The 20,870-nt window shown below is 42.7% G+C and overlaps 1 protein-coding gene and 1 pseudogene across 9 annotated transcripts in view; one reads left to right on the forward strand and one right to left on the reverse strand.

Moving 5' to 3' along the window:
* itgb2 (integrin, beta 2) overlaps positions 1-20,870 on the reverse strand; it is a 141,267-nt gene that overhangs the window by 37,831 nt on the left and 82,566 nt on the right. For all 8 annotated transcript variants that reach the window (XR_015089454.1, XR_015089451.1, XR_015089453.1 and 5 more), the window contains exons 11-12: positions 20,086-20,276; positions 4,549-4,781 (exon numbers count right to left, since the gene is read on the reverse strand). Coding sequence is in view for 4 of the 8 variants with exons in the window: in XM_086050718.1 (XP_085906844.1) it covers positions 4,549-4,781; positions 20,086-20,276 (424 nt within the window). In the remaining 4 variants the exon portion in view is untranslated. The remainder of the gene's footprint in view (positions 1-4,548; positions 4,782-20,085; positions 20,277-20,870) is intronic.
* On the forward strand, positions 4,488-11,937 carry LOC147136027 (uncharacterized; annotated as a pseudogene). The gene is made up of 2 exons (XR_015089458.1): positions 4,488-10,155; positions 10,411-11,937. The product of XR_015089458.1 is annotated as an uncharacterized LOC147136027 (transcript).

The following is a 20,870-nucleotide window of genomic DNA, read 5'->3' on the forward strand; positions in this document are numbered from 1 at the left end:
GAGTGACTGGTGGCCAGGCCTGCACCCATGCGTCCCTTCCCATGTGCTCACCACCTGTGGGAGGGGCCAAAGGGGTCGGGTGCATAGAGAGCTGGGCGGTGTCCAAATGCGGGGACCTTGGTGGTCCGATATCCAATTACAAAAGCTGGCTCTAGGGACGTCGAATATCACCTCTCTGGCAGAAAAAGAGCCTGAGCTAGTGTGTGAGGCAGAGAATTTCCAATTAGATATAGTCGGACTTGCCTCCACATACATCTTGAGTTCTGGTACCAGTCCTCTCGAGAGGGGTTGAACTCTTTTCCATTCTAGTGTTGTCCACGGTGAGAGACGCAGAGCAGGTGTGGGCATACTTATTGCCCCCCGGCTTAATGCCTGTACATTGAGTTTCACTCTGGTGGACGAGAGTGTAGCCTCCTGCCGCCTTCGGGTGGGGGGACGTATCCTGACTGTTGTTTGTGCTTATGCATCAAACATCAGTTCATAGCACCCACTGTTTTTGGAGTCCTTCAAGGGAGTGCTGGAGAGTGCTCCTTCTGGGCACTCCATTGTTTTGCTGGGTGACTTCAATGTTGACATTGGCCATGACAGTGAGACCTGGAGGTGCCTGATTGGGAGGAACAGTCCCCCTGATCAGAATCCGAGCAGTTTTCTGTTCCTGTACTTCTTTGCTCATCACGGATTGTCCATAATGAACACAACATGTTCAAACATGTTGTTCACTTGGCACCAGGACACCCTTGGCTGCAGTTTGATGATCGACATTGTGGTTGTCATCGGATTTCTGTCCGCAGGTTTTGGACACTCAGGTGAATAGAGGGGCGATCAACTGATCACAACTTGGTGGTGTCTTGGCTCCAATCATGGGGGAAGATGCCGGTCTGACCTGGCAAACCCAAAAGTATTGTGAGGGTTTGCTGGGAACGTCTGGCAGAATCCACTGTCAGAAAGAGATTCAACTTCCACCTCTGGCAGACCTTGCCCACGTCCTGGAGGAGGCAGGGGATATTGAATCCGAATGGACTGTTTTGTGCCTACATTGTTGAGGCAGCCGACCGCCGCTGTCGTGGTAGCAACACCCGAATCTGTTGGTGGACACCAGATGTGAGGGATAACGTCAAGCTGAAGAAATAGTCCTATCGGGCCCTTTTGGCCTGAGGGACCCCAGAAGCAGCTGAAGGCTCTGGATGTTGTGGGGGTATCCTGGTTGACACATCTCTGCAACCTCGCATGGACATCAGGGACAGTGCCTCTGGATTGAAAGACCGGGGTGGTGGTTCCTCTTTTTAAGAAGGGGGATCGAGGGTGTGTTCCAACTACAGGGGATAACACTCCTCAGCCTCCCTGGTAAGGCTTATTCAGGGGTGCTGGAGAGGAGGGTCTGTCAGGAAGTTGAATCCAGATTTAGGAGGAGCAGTGTGGTTTTTGTCCTGGCCATGCAACACTGAACGAGCTCAACACCCTCGGCAGGGCAATCAAGGGTGCATGAGAGTTCGATCAACCAATCTACATGTGCTTTGTAGACTCCTAAAAGGCATTCAATTGCGGTTAATGGGGACCATAACCCAATGCGATAAGTGAAAAACCGCGAAGTAGAGTCGGACTTATTATTATTATTATTTTATATCATATTATTTTTAAAGTTTTATATTGGGGGGATTTACGCCTCTGTTACGCTGTTGCGAACCCCAGACATGGTCTCCACACTTATAAATACATGTTATACAATAAATGTAGCTTTAAAAATGAAAAAGGAAGAATAAATACCAAGCTGCAGGTTGTGGGAGGAATTGTGCTTCAACCGCGGCAGCGGGCGATTATGACGGAATGTTCGCTAATAACTACGTTACAGTTTTAATTTTTATCATAAAATTGACTTACCTTAACTAGAATGCTGTAGTGCATTTTATCCAAAAGGTACAATCCTGCACTTTTAAACGCTCGTCGTCGTTGCCTCCCTAAGAGAGGAGGAAGTCGTTGCCTCCTACTTATTTTAAAAACGAAGGAGAAGCACGGTCCAAGGTAAAATGTTTTAAGACAAACTTAAGACAAAACTAACAAACACTTTCACACGTTATTTGAACGAGAAAAAATTGGCTTAACGTACGACGTTCGATATTCACGAATTAGGGACCGTCCACAAATTTCATGTTCTATGGTGTCATAAAAGACAATAATATTCACCAAAAATCAGTTGATTAACATTTTGTCATTCTGATTGCTGTAGTAGGTGACAAAGGGGGGCAACTACTACACCTCAAAGTTTTGCCATATAGGTCGTTTTGGAGAAGTTGGAGCCAATTCAAGGATGAGTATAGTGCTAAATTGACTCAAATATTCATAAAAAATCAAGTGAAACACTTTTTTTCATTCTGATTGCTGTAGTAGATGTCAAAGCAAGGCCTCTAACTACTACACCTCAAATTTAAGTCATGTAGGTCATTTTGGAGAAGTTGGAGCCAATCCAAGGACCAATATCAAACTGGATAGGCAAAATATTCATTAAAAATCAGGTCAAAGACATTTTCTCATTCTGATTGCTGCAGTAGGTGTTTCACATGATTTTTTTAATGAATATTTGTGTCAATTTAGCACTATACCCATCCTTGAATTGGTTCCAACGCCCCATATGGCAAAGATTTGAGGTGTAGTAGTTAGATGCCTTGCTTTGACATCTACTACAGCAATCAGAATGAGAAAATATGTTTTATTTAATTTTTGGTGAATATTTGTGTCAATATAGCACTGTACTCATCTTGGATTGGCTCTGACTTCTCCAAAATGACCTATATGGCAAAAATTTGAGGTGTAGTAGTTAGATTCCTCCCTTTGCCACCTACTACAGCAATCAAAATGAGAAAAAGTGTTTCACCTGATTTTTCATGAATATTTTTGCTAATACAGTTTGATATTGGTCCTTGAATTGGCTCCAACTTCTCCAAAATGACGTCTTTGACAAAAATTTGAGGTGTAGTAATTAGAGACTTTGCTTTGCTATCTACTACAGCAATCAGAACAAGAAAGTGTTTTGCCTGATTCTTTATGAATATTTTGTCAATACAGTTTGATATTGGTCCTTGGATTGGCTCCAAATTCTCCCAAAATATTTGTATCAATTTAGCACAATACTCATCCTTGAATTGGCTCCAAAATGACCTATATGACAAAAATTTGAGGTGTTGTAGTTATATGCCCCCCTTTGCCACCTACTACAGTAATCAGAATGAGAAAATGTTAATTAACTGATTTTTGGTGAATATCTTTGTCTATTTATGACACCATAGAACATGAAATTTGTGGACGGTCCCTAATTCGTGAATATCGAACGTTGAACGTCAAACCAACTTTTTCTCGGCCGTTTTTTGCCGATGTCTTATCGTCCTTGCCACAACTTGTAAACTATCCTGTGTGCTGTGCTCAGCGCGCTCCTCTCACAACTTATGAAGACAGCTGTTTACTATCCTCTTATGCGGCTTGACTAAATGATCGTCACATTTGAATAACGTTAGGAGTTTCTGAACATAAAATTGATGGTTTTGTCCTCATTGTCAAGCTGAGCACATTCGTGCTTGCAGGGTGGCCGAGCGCGCTCTTCTCGCTACACGTAAACATAGCTGCCGAACGGCACATTTGAATAACGTTATGAGTTTGCGAACAGAACATTGTTCAAAAGTGCAGTTAGTTTGTTAGCGTGGATGAAACTAGCGAGAGGCTGCAATGATGCGCAGCCATCAGCTCACGGGATAAATCCACCTGAGCAATATAGCTGCCGATATGGCTGTGTTTCATTTTTTATTTGTTACGAATGCTTGCAAAAGTTGAAGCGTGAAGTAGCGAGGGATCACTGTGTGCAAAAAATGGGTGTCTGAGTTATTTTAAACTTTCACTTGTTATTAATACATTTTTGGGGAAGGGGCAGTATCCTTAGCATTATAAATAAAATGAATAAATAGTGGAATAACCCAATTATTTGCATTGTTTTGACCCAATTTGTTGTGTTCATTTAACCCAAGTCTGCGTCGGTCCTTTTTAACACAACATCCATCCATCCATTATCTATACCGCTTGTCCTCACAAGGGTCACGGGCGTGCTGGAGCCTACCCCAGCTGCCTTCGGGCAGTAGGCGGGGGACACCCTGAATTGGTTGCCAGCCAATCGCAGGGCACACAGAGGCAAACATCCGCACTCACAATCACACCTAGGGGCAATTTAGAGAGTCCAATCAACTTACCATGCATGTTTTTGGAATGTGGGAGGAGAAAACCCACGCAGGCACGGGGAGAACATGCAAACTCCACACAGGGAGGCCGGAGCCGGGATCGAACCCACAACCTCTGAACTGTGAGGCGTGCCGCCATATATATATATATATATATATATATATATATATATATATATATATATATATATATATATATATATATATATATATATATATATATATATATATATGAACTGGATAAGCATGGTCAAGATTTGTAATTTTTATTCAGCCCCACTATATTCCCCATCACCATTTTAATGTCTTCATGTAAAAGAAACAAACATACCTCCACATAATTTATTATGGAACTTCTCACAGTGTTCGTCGTCACATTCACAGAAGTCACCATGGTAACTGCCTCCATTTGGTGTTGTGTGGCACTGGCATCTGCCACACACACAATCTCCATGACTCTCGCATTCAGTGCCACTTTGGCCTAGACATGATTCTCTCAGGGAGTGTTCATCTTTGTTGCCAATGGAGCATTCACAGAACTGACCGACAGAGCCTTGACTGCAACTGCAAAGAATGAGAGAAACTATTAACACCCCAAAAAATTCTTTGAAGACTTTGAAGTTTAATGTATATACATAACACTCATGGAAAATAATACATTGATTTTAGGAGATTAGCTCATTCTTTGTTTTTTTTATATGAGCAATAAAACAGGTAAAAAACTATAACCAAATGTTTCTACCTCCATGTTATTGAAAATGCTCAATCACATGTCGAACCCAAGGCATGCAGGACAGATATGGCCCACCAAGTCAAGCCAGCTTCTTGACTACTCACTGTCCAACTTATTCCTGAGGGCTCTCATGGCGAAAAAATTATGTGTGCGACTTCCAGTAAGAGATTTCTGGTAAGAATTTTGCTATCTGTTACAGCAGGTTTTGTTTCAAGGAACGAATTATTTGAAATACTTTTTTCACCCCCTTTTCTAAGCGATCATAAGCCCCCATTGTATTGAAAAATGTCTTGTACGGCTTGGGAACTTGTTGCGCTGTTGGCGGTTGTACTAACAAGCAGAAGAAGTTGAAGTTGAAGTTGAAGTTGACTACAAGAGCAATGTTTTGAACTGGCACCCTGAACTGGAGGAGAGAATGTTGTTCTGATAAACTCTAGTTCTCCCAGGGATCAGGATCGCACCAAAAATAACAGTCTGAGAATCTTTGTTTGAAAAGACCACCACCTCAATGTTGTACCTGTTTTCTTTTTCATTTTGTGGACAGCGAGCAGGGTATAACATGCACATTGAACTTGGTGCTCATGTGCTTGCATTGCTACAAACCACCAGGGAAGATTTTGGCAGGTGGAAGCTGCCACAAGAACATCAGGTATTGGTATTAGTCAACCTTTGAAGTTATTTGAAGGATCGCTGCAATATTTTGGATTTTATGGACAGTAAGTGTTTTTGTCAGTTGGCTGTAGTGAGCGCCTTTGACAAGGAAGACGGTATGCTCATAAAATTCAAATTATAGGTGCCGATTGATGTAATATTTGCAACGGGCAGTTGAAGTTGACATAAGTAGAGAATACAGATGTTCACAAACTATGAAGATTGATTAGTTTTATGACGTCAAGCAACGTGAAGCTTGTTTACATCCCAGTCTACTGTGTCCAAATTCTTTTGAACAAAACGCGACCAACTTTACTACTGTATTGATACGCCTCAGGGCTTTTGAGATTGCTCATTGCCTCACATCTAATGAGACATAGTTCGGAAAGTAGTTAAACGTGTCTACCTTGTCGCTGGTCTCTTTTTTTATGTCATCCTTCTACTTCACTACATTAGCAGGAAGCAGGATTGAAATGTTTTCTCTTATAAGATACAACAACTGGCATTCCTACATTGTTAAAGTCCCACGCACCTTCCCACAGCCTCAGGTCTGCGGACCAGGCGCTGCTCGAGGTGCCGAGGACTAAGGGGAGCCTCAGAGGGGATCGAGCCTTCTCTGTCGCTGGTCCATTTTCCCTTTGGAATGACCTTCCATTGGATGTTAGGCAAGCCCCCTCTCTGTCCATCATTTTGAACAGGAAGGGGAGATTGGAGATGGGTCAGAAATTGCTCAAAATGTCAGGATTGAGTCCGGGTTTTTTGATGATGGGGGTAACAGCAGCAAGTTTGAGTGAGGAGGGAACAGAGGAAGAGTTGAGGGAGGAGTTGACTATGGTGGTGATGAGGTGAGAGATGGTGGGAAAGCAGTGCTTGACGAGGGATGATGGAATGGGATCCAGTATGCAGGTTGACGATTTCATTGTAGAGATGATTTTGGTGAGCTCGGCAGAGGAGACGGTTGTGAATTTACAGAGGGGCGGAGTGGTAGGAGGGACAGAGGCAGGTAGGAAGAGAGGGGAGGAGGGAGTGGTGGTTAGTAAGGAGTGGAGGATATTGAATTTAGTTTGACAGAAGGATAGGAATGAATTGCATTTTTCAGTGTTGAAAGAGGTAGAAATGTTATCTCAGGATTTGAGGAGTTTGTTGACAGTGGAGAAGAATGCCTTTTGGTTATTGGAATCGGTGCGAATGAGGTTGGAGTAATAGGCCGAACGGGTGGAGTTGAGGGCTGTCTTGTATAGCTGAAGGTCGCAGGTCGGGTTACAGGTGATTAGCGAGCCTGTAAGAACGGGTATGGAGTCTGTAAGCTAGAGTTAACTAGCGCTATGCTAGACTCTGACAACACACATAATTCTTTATTTAGAGCCGTACACACCACATATTCCTGCATCACATAGCAATATTGTTTCTACTGAGATGGTGCAATATGATCATAATAGTACTCGGGAGCCGATAAATAACCACCATATTCCGAAAGAGACCATAAACTTAACATGATTGGGCTTTGCGAGACCTGGTTAAAACCTGATAATTTTTTACCGCTAAATGAGGCCTCGCCTCCAAACTTCGTTAGTTCACATATTGCGCGCCCTCATAAGAAAGGTGGGGGTGTAGCCCTTATTTATTAATCTGATTTCAAACTGAGCACGCATTCTAGCGATGCCTTTCAAACATTTGAAGTGCTCATTATGCGATCTACAGCCTCATTGCCGTTTTTTCTCGCAGTTATTTACTGTCCCCCCAGCTCGTACGCTGGATTTTTAGATGAGTTCTCTGAGTTTTTGGCTGATTTGGTAACTCATGCAGATAATATAGTGATTATGGGTGACTTTAACATTCATATGAATCTCCCGTCGGAACCACTTATAGTGGTGTTTCAGACAATAATTGATAGCTTTGATTTCACGCAGATAATTGACGAAGCGATGCATAAAAATGGTAATATTTAGATTTGATATTAACCCGAGGTTTAGAATGCTCAAATGTAATTGTGTTACCGTATACTACTGTTATGTCTGACCATCACTCTATAAAGTTTGAAGTGTGGGCTCATTACCATCGCCCTGACCACAATCAAAGCTTTAGCAGCCGAAATATTAGTTCTTCAACCACCGCTGCGCTGTCTGAGCTACTGCCCCTGGCAACTGCTTCGTTTCCGAGCTATATTGGTTCGATTGACAACCTCACAAATGATTTTAATGCTGCTCTGTTAAATGCGCTTGACTCCGTTGCACCATTAAGACATAAAACTCATCCTAAACGGCCTACTCAGTGGTTTACTGAGGAAACCCGCTCACTTAAACAATCATGTAGCTAGAGCGCAAATGGCGTGCGACTAAACTGGAGATCTTCTATCAGGCATGATGTGATAGCTTACTAATATATAAAGAAGCACTCGCCTTAGCCAAAACTAATTACTTTTCCAGATTAATTGTTCTAAATAAAAACAATCCTAAATATTTATTTAATACAGTGGCAATGCTAACGCAACAGCTGCCGACCTCCATTAGCTCCTCTCATTCAGCCCACGACTTCTTGAAATTCCTTACGCTGAAGATTGAGCGCATTCGGGACGAGATTAAGGACACCGCTCCTAAAACCCTGTTGAATTCCGCAAGTACTGATGTTAGCAGGGTTATTATGTCTGACAACCCTATCTCTTTTTAAAATAGTATCTCTCGAAAGCCTAACAAAATTAGTTGGTGCGGCAAAACAGACAACTTGCGTGCTTGACCCGCTTCCTGGTAAACTCATCAAATTGTTTACAACCCTAGGACCCTCCGTCTTAAATATCATTAACTTATCACTCACCTCAGGCACTGTACCAGCAGCCTTTAAAACCGCTGTTCTTTGACCTCTGCTTAAGCGTCCAAACCTTGATCCAGAGAACCTGAGTAATTATAGGCCGGTTTCAAATCTCCCGTTTATTGCGAAAATTCTCGAAAAAGTTGTAGCGCAACAGCTTAGTGACTATATGGCCGCTAATAATCTATTTGAAATTCTTCAGTCAGGATTTAAAGCCCATCACTCTACTGAGACGGCTCTTGCTGAAGTGACTAATGATCTTCTGTTAGTTATGGACTCCGACACCTCATCAATACTACTCTTGCTTACCGTGCTGCTTTTGACACCGTCAATACTACTCTTGCTAGCCGTGCTGCTTTTGACACCGTCGATCATAACATACTATTAGAACACCTTGAAGGATATGTTGGTATCCCAGGCTCAGCACTTTCTTGGTTTAATTCTTACCTCTCAGAAAGGACGCGTAATTCATGGCAATGCAACTTTTGTGTTTTGTAAAATTACATCTGGAGTCCCGCAGGACCCCTATTGTTTAGCATCTACATGCTTCCGCTTGGTGATATTATACGTAAAGGTAACATTAGTTTTCGTTGTTATGCTGACGATACCCAATTATATATGACGCTCGAGATAACAAACCCGGCTAATTGCTGTAATTTAGAGGCGTGCCCTGCCGAGATTAAACAATGGATATCTCTTCATTTTTTTAAATGCGATTTCAAGGTTTTGCTACTTACCTACAAAATACTGCACGGCTTAGCACCTTCCTATCTCGTCGACTTAGTGATACCGTATGTTCCGATCCTAAACCTTCTGTCACAAAATGCCGGCCTTTTAGTGATCCCGAGAGCCAAAAAGAAGTTCACAGGCTCTAGAGCGTTTTCTATTCGGGCACCGATGCTTTGGAATGCCCTACCTGTGGATATTAGAGGCACTACCTCAGTAGAAATGTTTAAAACACGACTTAAGACTTATTTGTATGATTCTTCGTTTAGTTGAACTGTTTGTTTTGGCCTCTTTACTGCCGCTTCTATTCTTTTTCTGCCCCCTTTTCCCAAGCTTGGGAACTAGGTGATGACGACCGAATTGGCAGCAACAGCAACTGACTGCTACAAGATTGGAGGCTGACCACATCCTCGGAGGCGCTGTTATGGAGATTTCTACATTGACGACCATTGGGCCCCTGCTCACTTCATCGATGTCATCTTCCTGCATCACTTCATTTGATTAACTTTCACATCACTTTCAAACACTGTATAGTACTATAATGTGTGTTCAATGTTGCCCACTCGGCGTCCATTGCAGCCTGCTCATCCTGGAAGGGGGATTCCCCCATCTGTGGTCCCTTCTTAAGGTTTCTCACTTTTCCCCAGATGTTTTTTTTTTTTAGTTTTTCCTTGCCCTCCTAGGGGTTAAGATCAGGGGATGTCGTGTATATGATTTGGTGCATATGTGAAACTTTCCTGTGATTAAGGTCTATATAAATAAATTTGACTTGACTTGATTTGAGTTGAAGGTGATCAGTGTAGGCAATGTGATGGACCATTAAACCAGATTTTTTGTCTGGTCTAGTCCTTCAAGCTGGCGCTTGCGGGTTTTTAGTATGCGGAGTTCCGAGGTGAACCAGGGGGCCGAGTGAGTGAAGGAGGCAAATTTGGTTTTGATAGGGGCGATTTGATTCAGACAGGTGGAGAGAGTGCTGTTGTAGTAGTTAGTAAGGACAGTGGGGTCCGTGGGGAAGTGGAGGAGGTGAGGTGGACAGGTGGTTAAGGATGGAGGTAGTGAAGTCGAGTGGGGAGATGGATTTAAGGTTTCTGAATGATATGGTGCGCTTTTCCTTGGGGAGGGGGGGAGGGGAGGTGGTGGTCCATAGTGATAGCCAAGTGGTCAGAAATGTTGAGGTTGGTGCTGGAGAGATTTTGAATGGTGAGACCGGTAGGGCAGACCAAGTCCAGACTATAGTTCCGGCAGGGGGAAGTACTGTGGGGAGATGGAGTGGAGGAGGAGGAAGTTACAGGTGTGTGATTTGAAGATAGTCATGTGGAGTGATGAACAACGTGCTGGATGTTTGCTGCCAGTATGCTGCTGCCCAGTTTGATGGGGTGAAAACCGTCCGCCTTTAAGAGGGATGGACGGCCCCAAAATAGATTAAAATTGTCAATGAATCCCACATTGTGCATCCTGCAGGCCGTATGGAGCCAGGTGTACAGGCTGAGGGTGCGGCTAAAAATGCCCATGCTTCGGTGCGGATAGAGCGGGTCACGGATGAAGCTGGAATTCCCGGTGGAGTTAAGAAGTTGAAAAAGTTTGATGAAATGAGTTTTGGTAAATTCTGATGCATCAACGGAGCCGATATGGACAGTAAATCTCTGGACAGATGGTGGGAGTGAGTGAAGCAGACGAGGAAGTTTTGCAAGTATGTCGAGGACAGTGGCTCCAGGGAAACAGTGTGTTGTTGCGTTAAAAAATCTGAGATTTCGGATGGTGGAGTCGCTAATGATCAGGGTGGTCGGGGGAAAAAGGGGGCAGGGTAGGCAGATGGGGTTGGGTGACAGTAGGGTGGATCTTGGAGTAGGTTTCGGTGGCAGTGAGGTGGAGGAAGGAATGCTGGAGGAGAGACCAAGGAGAGTGTGCTGTGTAGCCAGAGTGGGCTGAGGTGGAGAGACCATGAGCTGTGGAGGAAAAGGAGCGCATATGATTTTCAGAAGGAGTGTGCCGAGGAGAGGATTTAGTTTTGGACTGTGTGGTGGAAGGCGGAGAAGGTGTAAATGTTTAATCAAGAGGAGGAAAATCCCGGGGAGTGAGAATATCATAGGTGTTTTTCAGCTGGATGTTGAACGGCAGGGTGTGTGTGGGGGGGGGGGGGGGGCAGCGGATCGAGCCGTGCGTGCCTCTCCCTTTGTGAGGGACAGTTGACCAGGGGTCGTGTGGGGTGGAGCTGGACATGGACCTGGGCTTGACACCCAGCCGCTTCCAGGTGTTGTCCGGATCGGCGAGCGGCGAGTGGGCTGCAGCAGCTGGGTCCGGAGCGGTGACGTCATCAGCCGACTGAGACGCAAGCTGAGCAGCAGTTGTTTCGGTGGACGATGGAGACTCTGGTTGAGCAGGACCGAAGATGATTGTGTCCATCTGCAGCTCAGCTTTGCGGATGTAGTGGAGTGTAGAGATTCTCTGCTCAAGCTCAGAGATCCTCTCAGCAAGAGGTAGAAGGAGGCATGGGTGGAATGTGGCACGGATAGAGTCTGTCGATGTTAGTAATTGTACTACTGTGCCGATGATTTGGAACGGGATCTGGGTAGTTTGTTGCAGTTAGCGAGCTAGCCGGCTGGGCTGGTTAGCTTGCTAGCCAATGGTGCGCTGGTGCGGCTAGCGGCTAACTCTGCTCAAACGTATGTAGTGTTTTGTGTTAAATCATTGAATTTCACTTGTTGCATTATGGCTATTTTGGTGTTGTATGTAAAGTGCTTTGTTACAGCTGTGGCTGTTGTGAAATGTGCTGTATAAATAAAATTATATTGTATTGTATTGTAACTGTAATAGAAAGTGGACTTGCACAAACAGTTTCCATTTATACAAAATGCTGGTTTCGCTATACTAAAAATTGTGCACCTAATTCACACAAAGGCTCATGGGGCATAGGAATAAGGTGGATAGGAAGCTTCTCTTTTAAGCCTGGTTCACACGGCAGGATAATTGGTCCAATTTTAGCCTTGAATCTCCCCTCCCAACAATCGCAGGTCAGGGCAGACTCTCGTAATGGCGCCAAAGATAATCTCAGCACATAATCCTGCCGCGTGTGGTGTGCTCAGCCTGATTTCAGATGCTCAGAAGGACGTCCGACCTCAAATCAGGTATATCCAACATGTTGGATTGTTTTAGCCTGACTTTGCACCGTGTGTACTGTGCCCCGAGGACAAACAATCACGCAGCCGGATGAAAGTGGCATACAGCCAATCAGAAAGCAAGGTGATGGGGAGGCCGAAGAAGTGCGGATGGGAGTCCAAAATGAAAACAGTCATGCCACAACAGAGCCCAACGTCTTTTCTTTTGTATTACTTTTTTTCCACTAAAAATAATTCGCAAACTAGCGCCACCGTCAACACAACGACCTGAGACCCCTTCTGCCTTTTCATCCGCCATGTTTGTTCACTCCAAAGTCTCATTTAATCTCGAGGGGTTTTGCGAGATTTTCCGTCTGACATGAGAATATCTTTGAATGAATGTGGTTCGTGTGTGACGTGTTGATTTTGCCATGTTTGCCACGCATGGTACATTCAAAACTGTAATATGCATGATTTATTTCTAGTCACCAACCATCTCACATCAATGGTTGTACTAGGAGTAGTTATTCTAAAACAACTCATTTCGAATATGCTGCAAACTTTGCATACTGACGTGCCAGCAGCTAATGGCTTTCAAAAATGTGCTGGCAAACTTGAAAAATCATATTGGGGTTAAATAAAAGTTTATTATAAAGGGGTGTTGAGGGTGTTAGACCTAATTAGATCTTCAACCAGTCCTAGTCTGAGATGAATTTATTGCTCTATGTATTACCTTGTAATGTACTAGTGCTAGCCAATAGTACATGTAATATTATCGGGGGCTTATTTGTTTGTACTTGTGCGGTGTTGGAGGTGAGTGAATAATGCCACGACAAGGATTTCGGCAGTCAGGTGCGTTTACTGGCAGAGCGGCAAACGGTTCACAGGATGGCTCGGTAGTACTGACAGAACTTCACAACAGCGTACGCGTAGTCTCGTCTATTGCTCACTCTGTAACATAACTGCAGTCTGTGGTTGTCGATCTTTTGTCCCTGGTATAGGCGGAGGATATTATTCACCCGACATCCATACACTGTGGGATCCAGAAGACAACTAACTTCTCGTGGGAGGGGCTGAACAAAATCACAAGAGAACCCACTGAGCCTGAGAACCAATAAGAGCACGCTCACCGAGGAGTCAAACACAACATAGACTGACAGGTATTTTGGTGGGAATAGGCGGATGTTATGCTGCATTACAATATGTTTACTGTGGCTGGGTACTTATCAAGACATACGTTTGCTGGCAAGCAACAGCCTGTGATTCTATGTTGCAAGCTCATTTGATGGGCTGTGCCTGATATTTGAAATCTGACTTTAGCCAAACCTGAAATTATAGATATCTGTTGTTGTTTTTTCAAGTTATATTATTGCTGTATGCAATATTTGTAAGTAACACCATTTACTTTTGGCCAGTTTTGTCATTTTACATCTGTGGCCGTCACACATTACCTACCAATAAAGTTTAGTGATCACATGCCATTGAAGTTGGACTTTTTGAACCATTACAATCCTTTTTTTTCCTCCTTCGCTTTATTTCGAACACATAAGAAAAAAATTAAGAAAAATAAATTAAGAAAAAAAAACAAAAAAAGGAGTGTCATTTAAGTGCATACAAAAAGACAGACATACATTACATGTTCAAAAAGGAGTAGGAAGAAGTATATGTATACTTTTATATTCCTACCCATATTATCTCCATTTCATCAACAAGATATTACAATACTTTCCAATTTTCCGCTAATTCTATAACAAGAAATAGTATTATATATAATAGAAACCACAGGCAATACACTTCCATATCCACTACTGATTACTATATTAATAAATGCTGTTAAGCGTAGTTCACTATTCGATTATACTGGATTCTGTTATTCTATTATTAGAAATATGGGCAAATGGGTTTACATAATGGCACAAGAGCAATAGTAATAATAGCAATAATGATAATATAACCAGACAGTAATGACGATAATATAATAATATATATAATAACATTTCTACAACTCTATCAGCCCCTCTTCATCTTTATATTTCTCTTTATATTTCTAAAATACTTATTTTATATTTCAATTAAGGTATCTACAGGTAGTCATAATTTCTTCCGCTCCATGAAATGTTAATGTTCAGTAGTATGTGTGAAACTTTAATGTGTTTGCCTTGTAGGTCTACGCAATTTCTAATGGGTATATTTGTAACTGAAACAGGTAGCCTTCAACTTAACATTTATATAGCCATTTCCACACCAGAGTTTCAAATGGGACAAAATAGTGTAAGCTTGTGGCCAAAATGTAGGTACATTGAAATCATGAATTTGATCCCAATTTTTTTTTGTTCTCGTTACGTCCTCCACTCATTTCCTCTTCATTTAAAAAAATAGTATTTCTAGCTGGGTTTAAACTCATCACGCGGCGTGCGGCAGGCCTTGCGTTCTTGAAAAACAACTGCACAAAGAACGAAGATAACAACAAAACAATTATTTATCTTTGTTCCTCACTCTTGAAGTTGATTCCTTGTGTTGTTCATTGCAAAGAACATTGCCTCACACTAGTTTGTAAATGAATGTATTGTTTATTCTTTATTAATTGTAATGTTACACCTTTATTTTTTACTCCATCCTCTGGCTCGATTGGTTTAAATGATTGATGTTGCTGTGTTACTAGTCACATTGTGAAATAGTGAAAAATAATAGTTTAATTGATTTTTTTTGTAGATGTTATTGTTCACTAAATGAACATTTATAACCACAAATAACAGAAAAAAGTACAGAATGTTTTGAGATAATTGAGGAGCTTTTGAGCATGGAGTCACTGAAGGGGGCAACGCGAAGAGAGGACTTGTATGAACAGGTGTGTCAATGCCGCATCTTGCATAGTCATTGACACAAACGTACTACCTGCATGAGAGCTCTTTTCAAATCAAATCAAATTTGATTTATGTAGCACTTTTCACACATAAAATGCAACTCAAAGTGCTGTTCACTAAAAACGTCAAAATACAACATAAAAAGGAAACCCGCTCCCGCCTTCCCTCCCTCGCAATATACACGAAGACAGATATCCACAAGCACACCTGCACTCCCCCCCCCCCACACACACACACATGTGTCATGTGTCATCTTCCAAACCGCTCATCCTATACAGGGTCGCAGGGAGGTGCTGGAGCCTATCCCAGCCGTCATTGGGTGAAGGCAGACTACACCCCGAACTGGTTGCCAGCCAGTCGCAGGGCACACACAGACACCGTCACTGAGCGGGAATCGATCCCACGCTGCCCGCACACAACTCAGGCGTGTGTATCACTACACTATCACTGACCCCCCCCCCCCCCCCACACACACACACACACACACACATATAACCTGAAAAAGAAACATGGCAAGGCACATAGAGACTATATGAGGAAAGAGAACCCAAGGGGAGCTCATCCACGCTGAGAGGAATGACAGCCCATGGCCACGGGGAGCACCACCACCACAGAGACCTCCAGGCTACATCAACCGGGGCAGACCCTAAACATGGGCCAGCCACACCTCCCAGCGCCCCCCGTTGAGGAAACAGCTAAAACCTGGGAAAAAAAAATCAACAGGAAACAATGACGCTAAAAGACAAAGCAATAAAAGAAGCTAAGAACTATAAAACAATAAGATTGGATAAAAAATAGAAAGAGACTAAGAGCAAGTATTTATGTGTCATCAGAAGAGACGCTAATGTACAGCTGTGTGTCATCAGCGTAGCTGTGGAAGCTGATGTCTTCTAATGACATCCCCAAGGGGAAGTATATAAAGATTAAAAAAGTATTGGACCTAAAATTGAACTTTGGGGAACCCCACATGTAATTTCATGGGTTTTGGAGGAACAAGTATCCATGCTTACGAAGAAACTTCTGCCTGTGAGATAAAACCAGTAAAAAGCAGTACCAGAGATGCCCACCAGGTTTGTTGCAGCAGGTTGTTGGATTTACCTGGGAGAAAACTCAACCAAGTGTCCTAATATCAACCAGGGCAAAACTTTCCAGTGTTTCCTCAGGTAAAAATGACTGTCCAGGTCTAAAAGACTGGATCTTATGTCATCGATTTTACTTCTTAAGTGATCTGCAAAGTCCTCACAGAGAGCTTCTGTCGGTCTCTGTGGTTAAGAGCTGGTTAAGAGATCAAAGGTGGAGAAGAAAAATCTCGGGTTGCTTTTATTAACTGTGATGAGGTTTGAGAAGAAGAAGTTATTGCTTTTTGACTATTTTATTGTAGGATTTTAGATGTTCATGTAATAGTTCTTAGTGCACTGTAAGTTTATTTTTTCTCCACCTCCTCTCTGCACTCCTGCATTTTCTTTTTGATGTCTTGACTGCATCATTTCTCCATGGGGGCACAACCTTTATTTTTATAGTTTTGGTTAAAAGTGGAGCTGCTAAATCTAATGATGATTTTAGATTCCTGTTGAAATTATCAACAATAAAATCACATGGTGCAGGTAAAATGTCAGCAGGAGTGCACTTTAAAATCTCGATAGAATTTGCAGCCACTTCAGAAGACAGGAAGTCTTTCCTACTTTTCTCATCGGAGCTGCCTAATGATTAAAACTGACGATGTTACAGAAGTACACACAGAAGTGGTCTGACACAGCCAGGTCAACAAAAGAGGACACACCAACGGACAGACCGTAGGTTACGACCGGATCGCATGTTTGAAAGGCGCAGCCTTCAGTGCACACTGAAGTGAATCACTTTATTTGGGTGTGATTACCAATGCTTTCGATGCAAATGTTCTTGGCCTGGCCCCTCTTCCAAATTTTAGATCCCAATGTGGCCTGCAAGTCCAAATGTTTGCCCACCCCTATTTTAGACTAAGCCATGTTAAGATAGAGAGGTATAGTTGGAGGTTTAACTTATGTCACAGAGAAATGCAATCACACACTGACCTGTCTGGACGAGGTATCTTTAAATGCAGTTATTTATTTTGGGAAAAAAAAAAAAAAATCACATTCATCCTGCCGTGACTGTAAACCAAGTGTAAACCAACCAGCGGCGGGTTCGAATGCGTGATTCATTTGCAGTCTGGACACGGAGGCGTGAACATTTCATGCTATGAATGCAGCTGGGAGGGGCTTCTGCGAGAGGACTGGGAGTGCGCCTGTGAGTGCTCTGGGACCTGGGAGAGGCCGACGGAAGCACCCGCTGCATGTCGTGAACAATAAGAACGATACGTACTTTTACGCCAGTCTCCAATAACATCAGAAAAAGCCAATAGATTTGTTGCTAGTCACTTTTTTGAAAAACGGCTGCTAAAGGGGTCTGAAAACTCTCTAAATATAATGAGAAATTCGCTAAATTGGCAGTTCCAGATTTTCGATTCGATTTACTTAAACTTGCTACCATGCTTGTCTCTGTGCGCTAGTGGGGTGCTGCAGCTATCCACAAACGCAATACGCAATGATGTTTGGTGCAAGCGTGTCAAGTAGGGCCGCCTACTTGACACTTGACAGCCCATTGGTAGCTTACAGCTAGAATACTTTAAGGTATGCACAAAAGAATAATAAAGACAATTCAAATAAAAGTACATTCAACTTGTATTAAACTTTGCAGCTTGTACCTAAATTCCTGATATGTTTATAAATGGAGTAATTGAAATTGAAGGTGACACTGTGGCCTTATTGAATTTTTTTTTTTAGCTGTAAATATTTAGTGCATTTTAAAATGGAACCCAAAACTATACACTATGCTGAGTTGCACTAATACTATGAAACTCCTTATTAATACTAAAATAAATACTTGTAAACATATTTAACTTTTCTTGGGCACCAAGATGAGTAAACTTAGGTAATAGCACTGTGCTAGATAAAACGAAACTAAACACTTGTATTGGTTTTTCAATTTTTTATTTTATGGGGTTCCATTTGTGCCAAAAATATGTCGGCACGCCTACTGTCGATGTCTACTGTGACATGACATTGGACTGTCTATTGAACGTTGAACATGTCGTCAGGACGTCATGTCATGTCATGTCATGTCATCTTCCAAACCGCTTATCCTATACAGGGTCACGGGGAGGTGCTGGAGCCTATACCAGCCATCAACGGGCGAAGGCAGACTACACCCCGAACTGGTCGCCAGCCAGTCGTCAAGACGTGTCATTTGACAAAGTGTTATGGTTGCTGTGGTGTGTTGTCTTGTAGTAGTTTGTAGTTTGGCAACATAATTTGAATGTGTCATTTCACAACGTCCTTGCTTTGTCGTCACACAATGCTGGTGTCGTTGTTGTGTCTATGAATACATGTGAATTTGCTGACTAATACCTCCATAGTCCGCAGTAGACGCTATAAAATGTTCGCGTACCACAACAGGACATGGGTGCAGCGTTCAGACGCACACGGTAGCCTGTGTGTGCTAACTAGCTAGCTTCTAGAAACGACTGTCCCTATATCATGAATGAAATCGGGCATCAGCCACAACATGCTTCCTTTTTAGATGCTCGTTTATCACCGCTGTGCTGCTATGAAAGGGAGATTTACATCATTTTAATTAATTTTGTGAAATGCGCCCGGACTTTTGGATTCTGGTAGCAATGACACCATTACCCACAATGCTTTTGTTTAAATCACGGATCACCCGAATTACCACTACTGTGCATGTGCGTTGCAGACAAGGCAGGACACGAGAGAGCAGCTATCGTTAACATGGCATTGCGAGTCAATTCTTTTATTTCGATCGATGCATATGTTAAGCATTTATATCGATTTTATATCGATTTTCAATAAATTGTTACATCACTACCAAATATCGTTCCAGTATGGCTGATGTTCACTGGGAGGTGTGCGCAAGGTTCGCTACCTGTCTACCCGACCTACTGTCCGGACTCCATTCCATTCAGTGCAGGTCATCAGAGTAAATAAGGACAGAAAATGTACACAAGTTCTAATGTGCAATAGGCTATGTGTTCATGCAGTTAAGGTACACCAATACATATTGTACCTAAAAAGAATTCTAATTCTAGTTTTAAATAAATCAATAAAGTAAGTAAGTTGATTACTTAGGCTTGGTTGGTCATTTTACAAGTAGCTCACATGCTGAAAAAGTGCTGGCCCTCCTGCTGTAAGCCAAGCTGGACTCATACACTTCATTTCAAGTGTTGCTGCCGAGGGTGGCCCAAACATTTATTAGAGTCAAGGGCAAGTATTTTTTTCCACACAGGGCCAGGTTGCTTTAAATAGTCATGTCATGTCATCTTCCAAACCGCTTATCCTACATAGGGTCGCGGGGAGTTGCTGGAGCCTATCCCAGCCGTCAATGGGCGAAGGTAGACTACACCCCGAACTGGTCGCCAGCCAGTCGCAGGGCACACATAGACACTGTCACTGAGCGGGAATCGATCCCACGCTGCCCGCACACAACTCAGGCGTGTGTACCACTACACTATCAGCGGACGTGCTTTAAATAGTTATTTTCTTAATACAAAAGTTCACCATCTAAAAACTGCATTTTATGTGTACCTGGGTTATCCTATTCTGATATGTATGATTTGTTTGATGATCATGAATGTGAAAGTGGGGAAACTGGAAAAAAAAAAGTAAGAAAGATGGCAAATACTTTATACAAATTTGGAGTGAAGTGTTATGAGAGAAATGCTCCACTGGACCCAAACCCTGTCAATATGCCCATGAGAAAGACACCAACCACCTCTGGAGCACAGCACCATTTCAGTGCCTGATGATCCAAATATATTGCGTGTGTCTGCATACTTTTTCTGGTTCTTTGTGTGGTTTCATGAATGCATCGGAATGAAAAGTGTATTTTTCTTTTGGAAATAAAAGTGTTAACTGATAAATAAATGATAAATACATAATAAATGAAAGGACAAAGCTTACCTGCAAATACCACAGTTTATTCTTCCCTTGCCATTACAATTTGGTGGACTGCTTTCGGTTGGATCTTTACACTGACACTCACAGCTTGTAGATAAGGTCACTGTCAGTGTGTCTTTAATACCAAGTGGTCTGATAGAGAATGTCTTGTTCTCTATGCATGAGTCTGCTGTTACTGTTACATCAAAAGAAATCTGTGGGAAAAAATTTAAGAGGCATTCTGAGAAAATAGCCTAAAAATGTCAGTAAATCATTTCATTTCATTCATTTTTATTTCTGTGTGGAACACTTGACCTAAGTCAGTAACAATACGTGGTGCCATACACTTGATTATCCTGTTGAATCATTGCTCTTTTTAAGGCATTTAAACAGAGCTGGGCAACGCCTAACCACCACCGCGTTTCATCCTGCATATTTAATCCCGGTCAAACCCTTGTCGGCGACAGCCAATCGGCGTGGAGAATGTAATCTTCACGTCACAAACAAGTGCCGCACCAGTAGACGCCGCCAAACAAATAAAAAATATCAAACAAAAACAAGAGACACACACGCGCAGAGTGGTGATCGGTGAAATCAGGAATGTGGCACCTGCATGTGACGTTGTTCGGCTGACTCCGACTGACTGGGACCACGTGGGTCGATTAAATATGCAGACGGGAAATAGGCAATGCCCAGCTCTGCATTTAAAGGACACATATTTTGCATTATTTTCACAATTTAAAATAGTTTCCACATGTGACAGACGTGTCTGTGACATGCTTTCATCAAAATAGCCCGAGCAGGCCCAG

This window comes from Filicampus tigris, chromosome 14, assembly GCF_054856515.1.
Source record: "Filicampus tigris isolate MCC_2025a chromosome 14, RoL_Ftig_1.0, whole genome shotgun sequence".
In the NCBI taxonomy this organism is placed as follows: Eukaryota; Metazoa; Chordata; class Actinopteri; order Syngnathiformes; family Syngnathidae; genus Filicampus; species Filicampus tigris.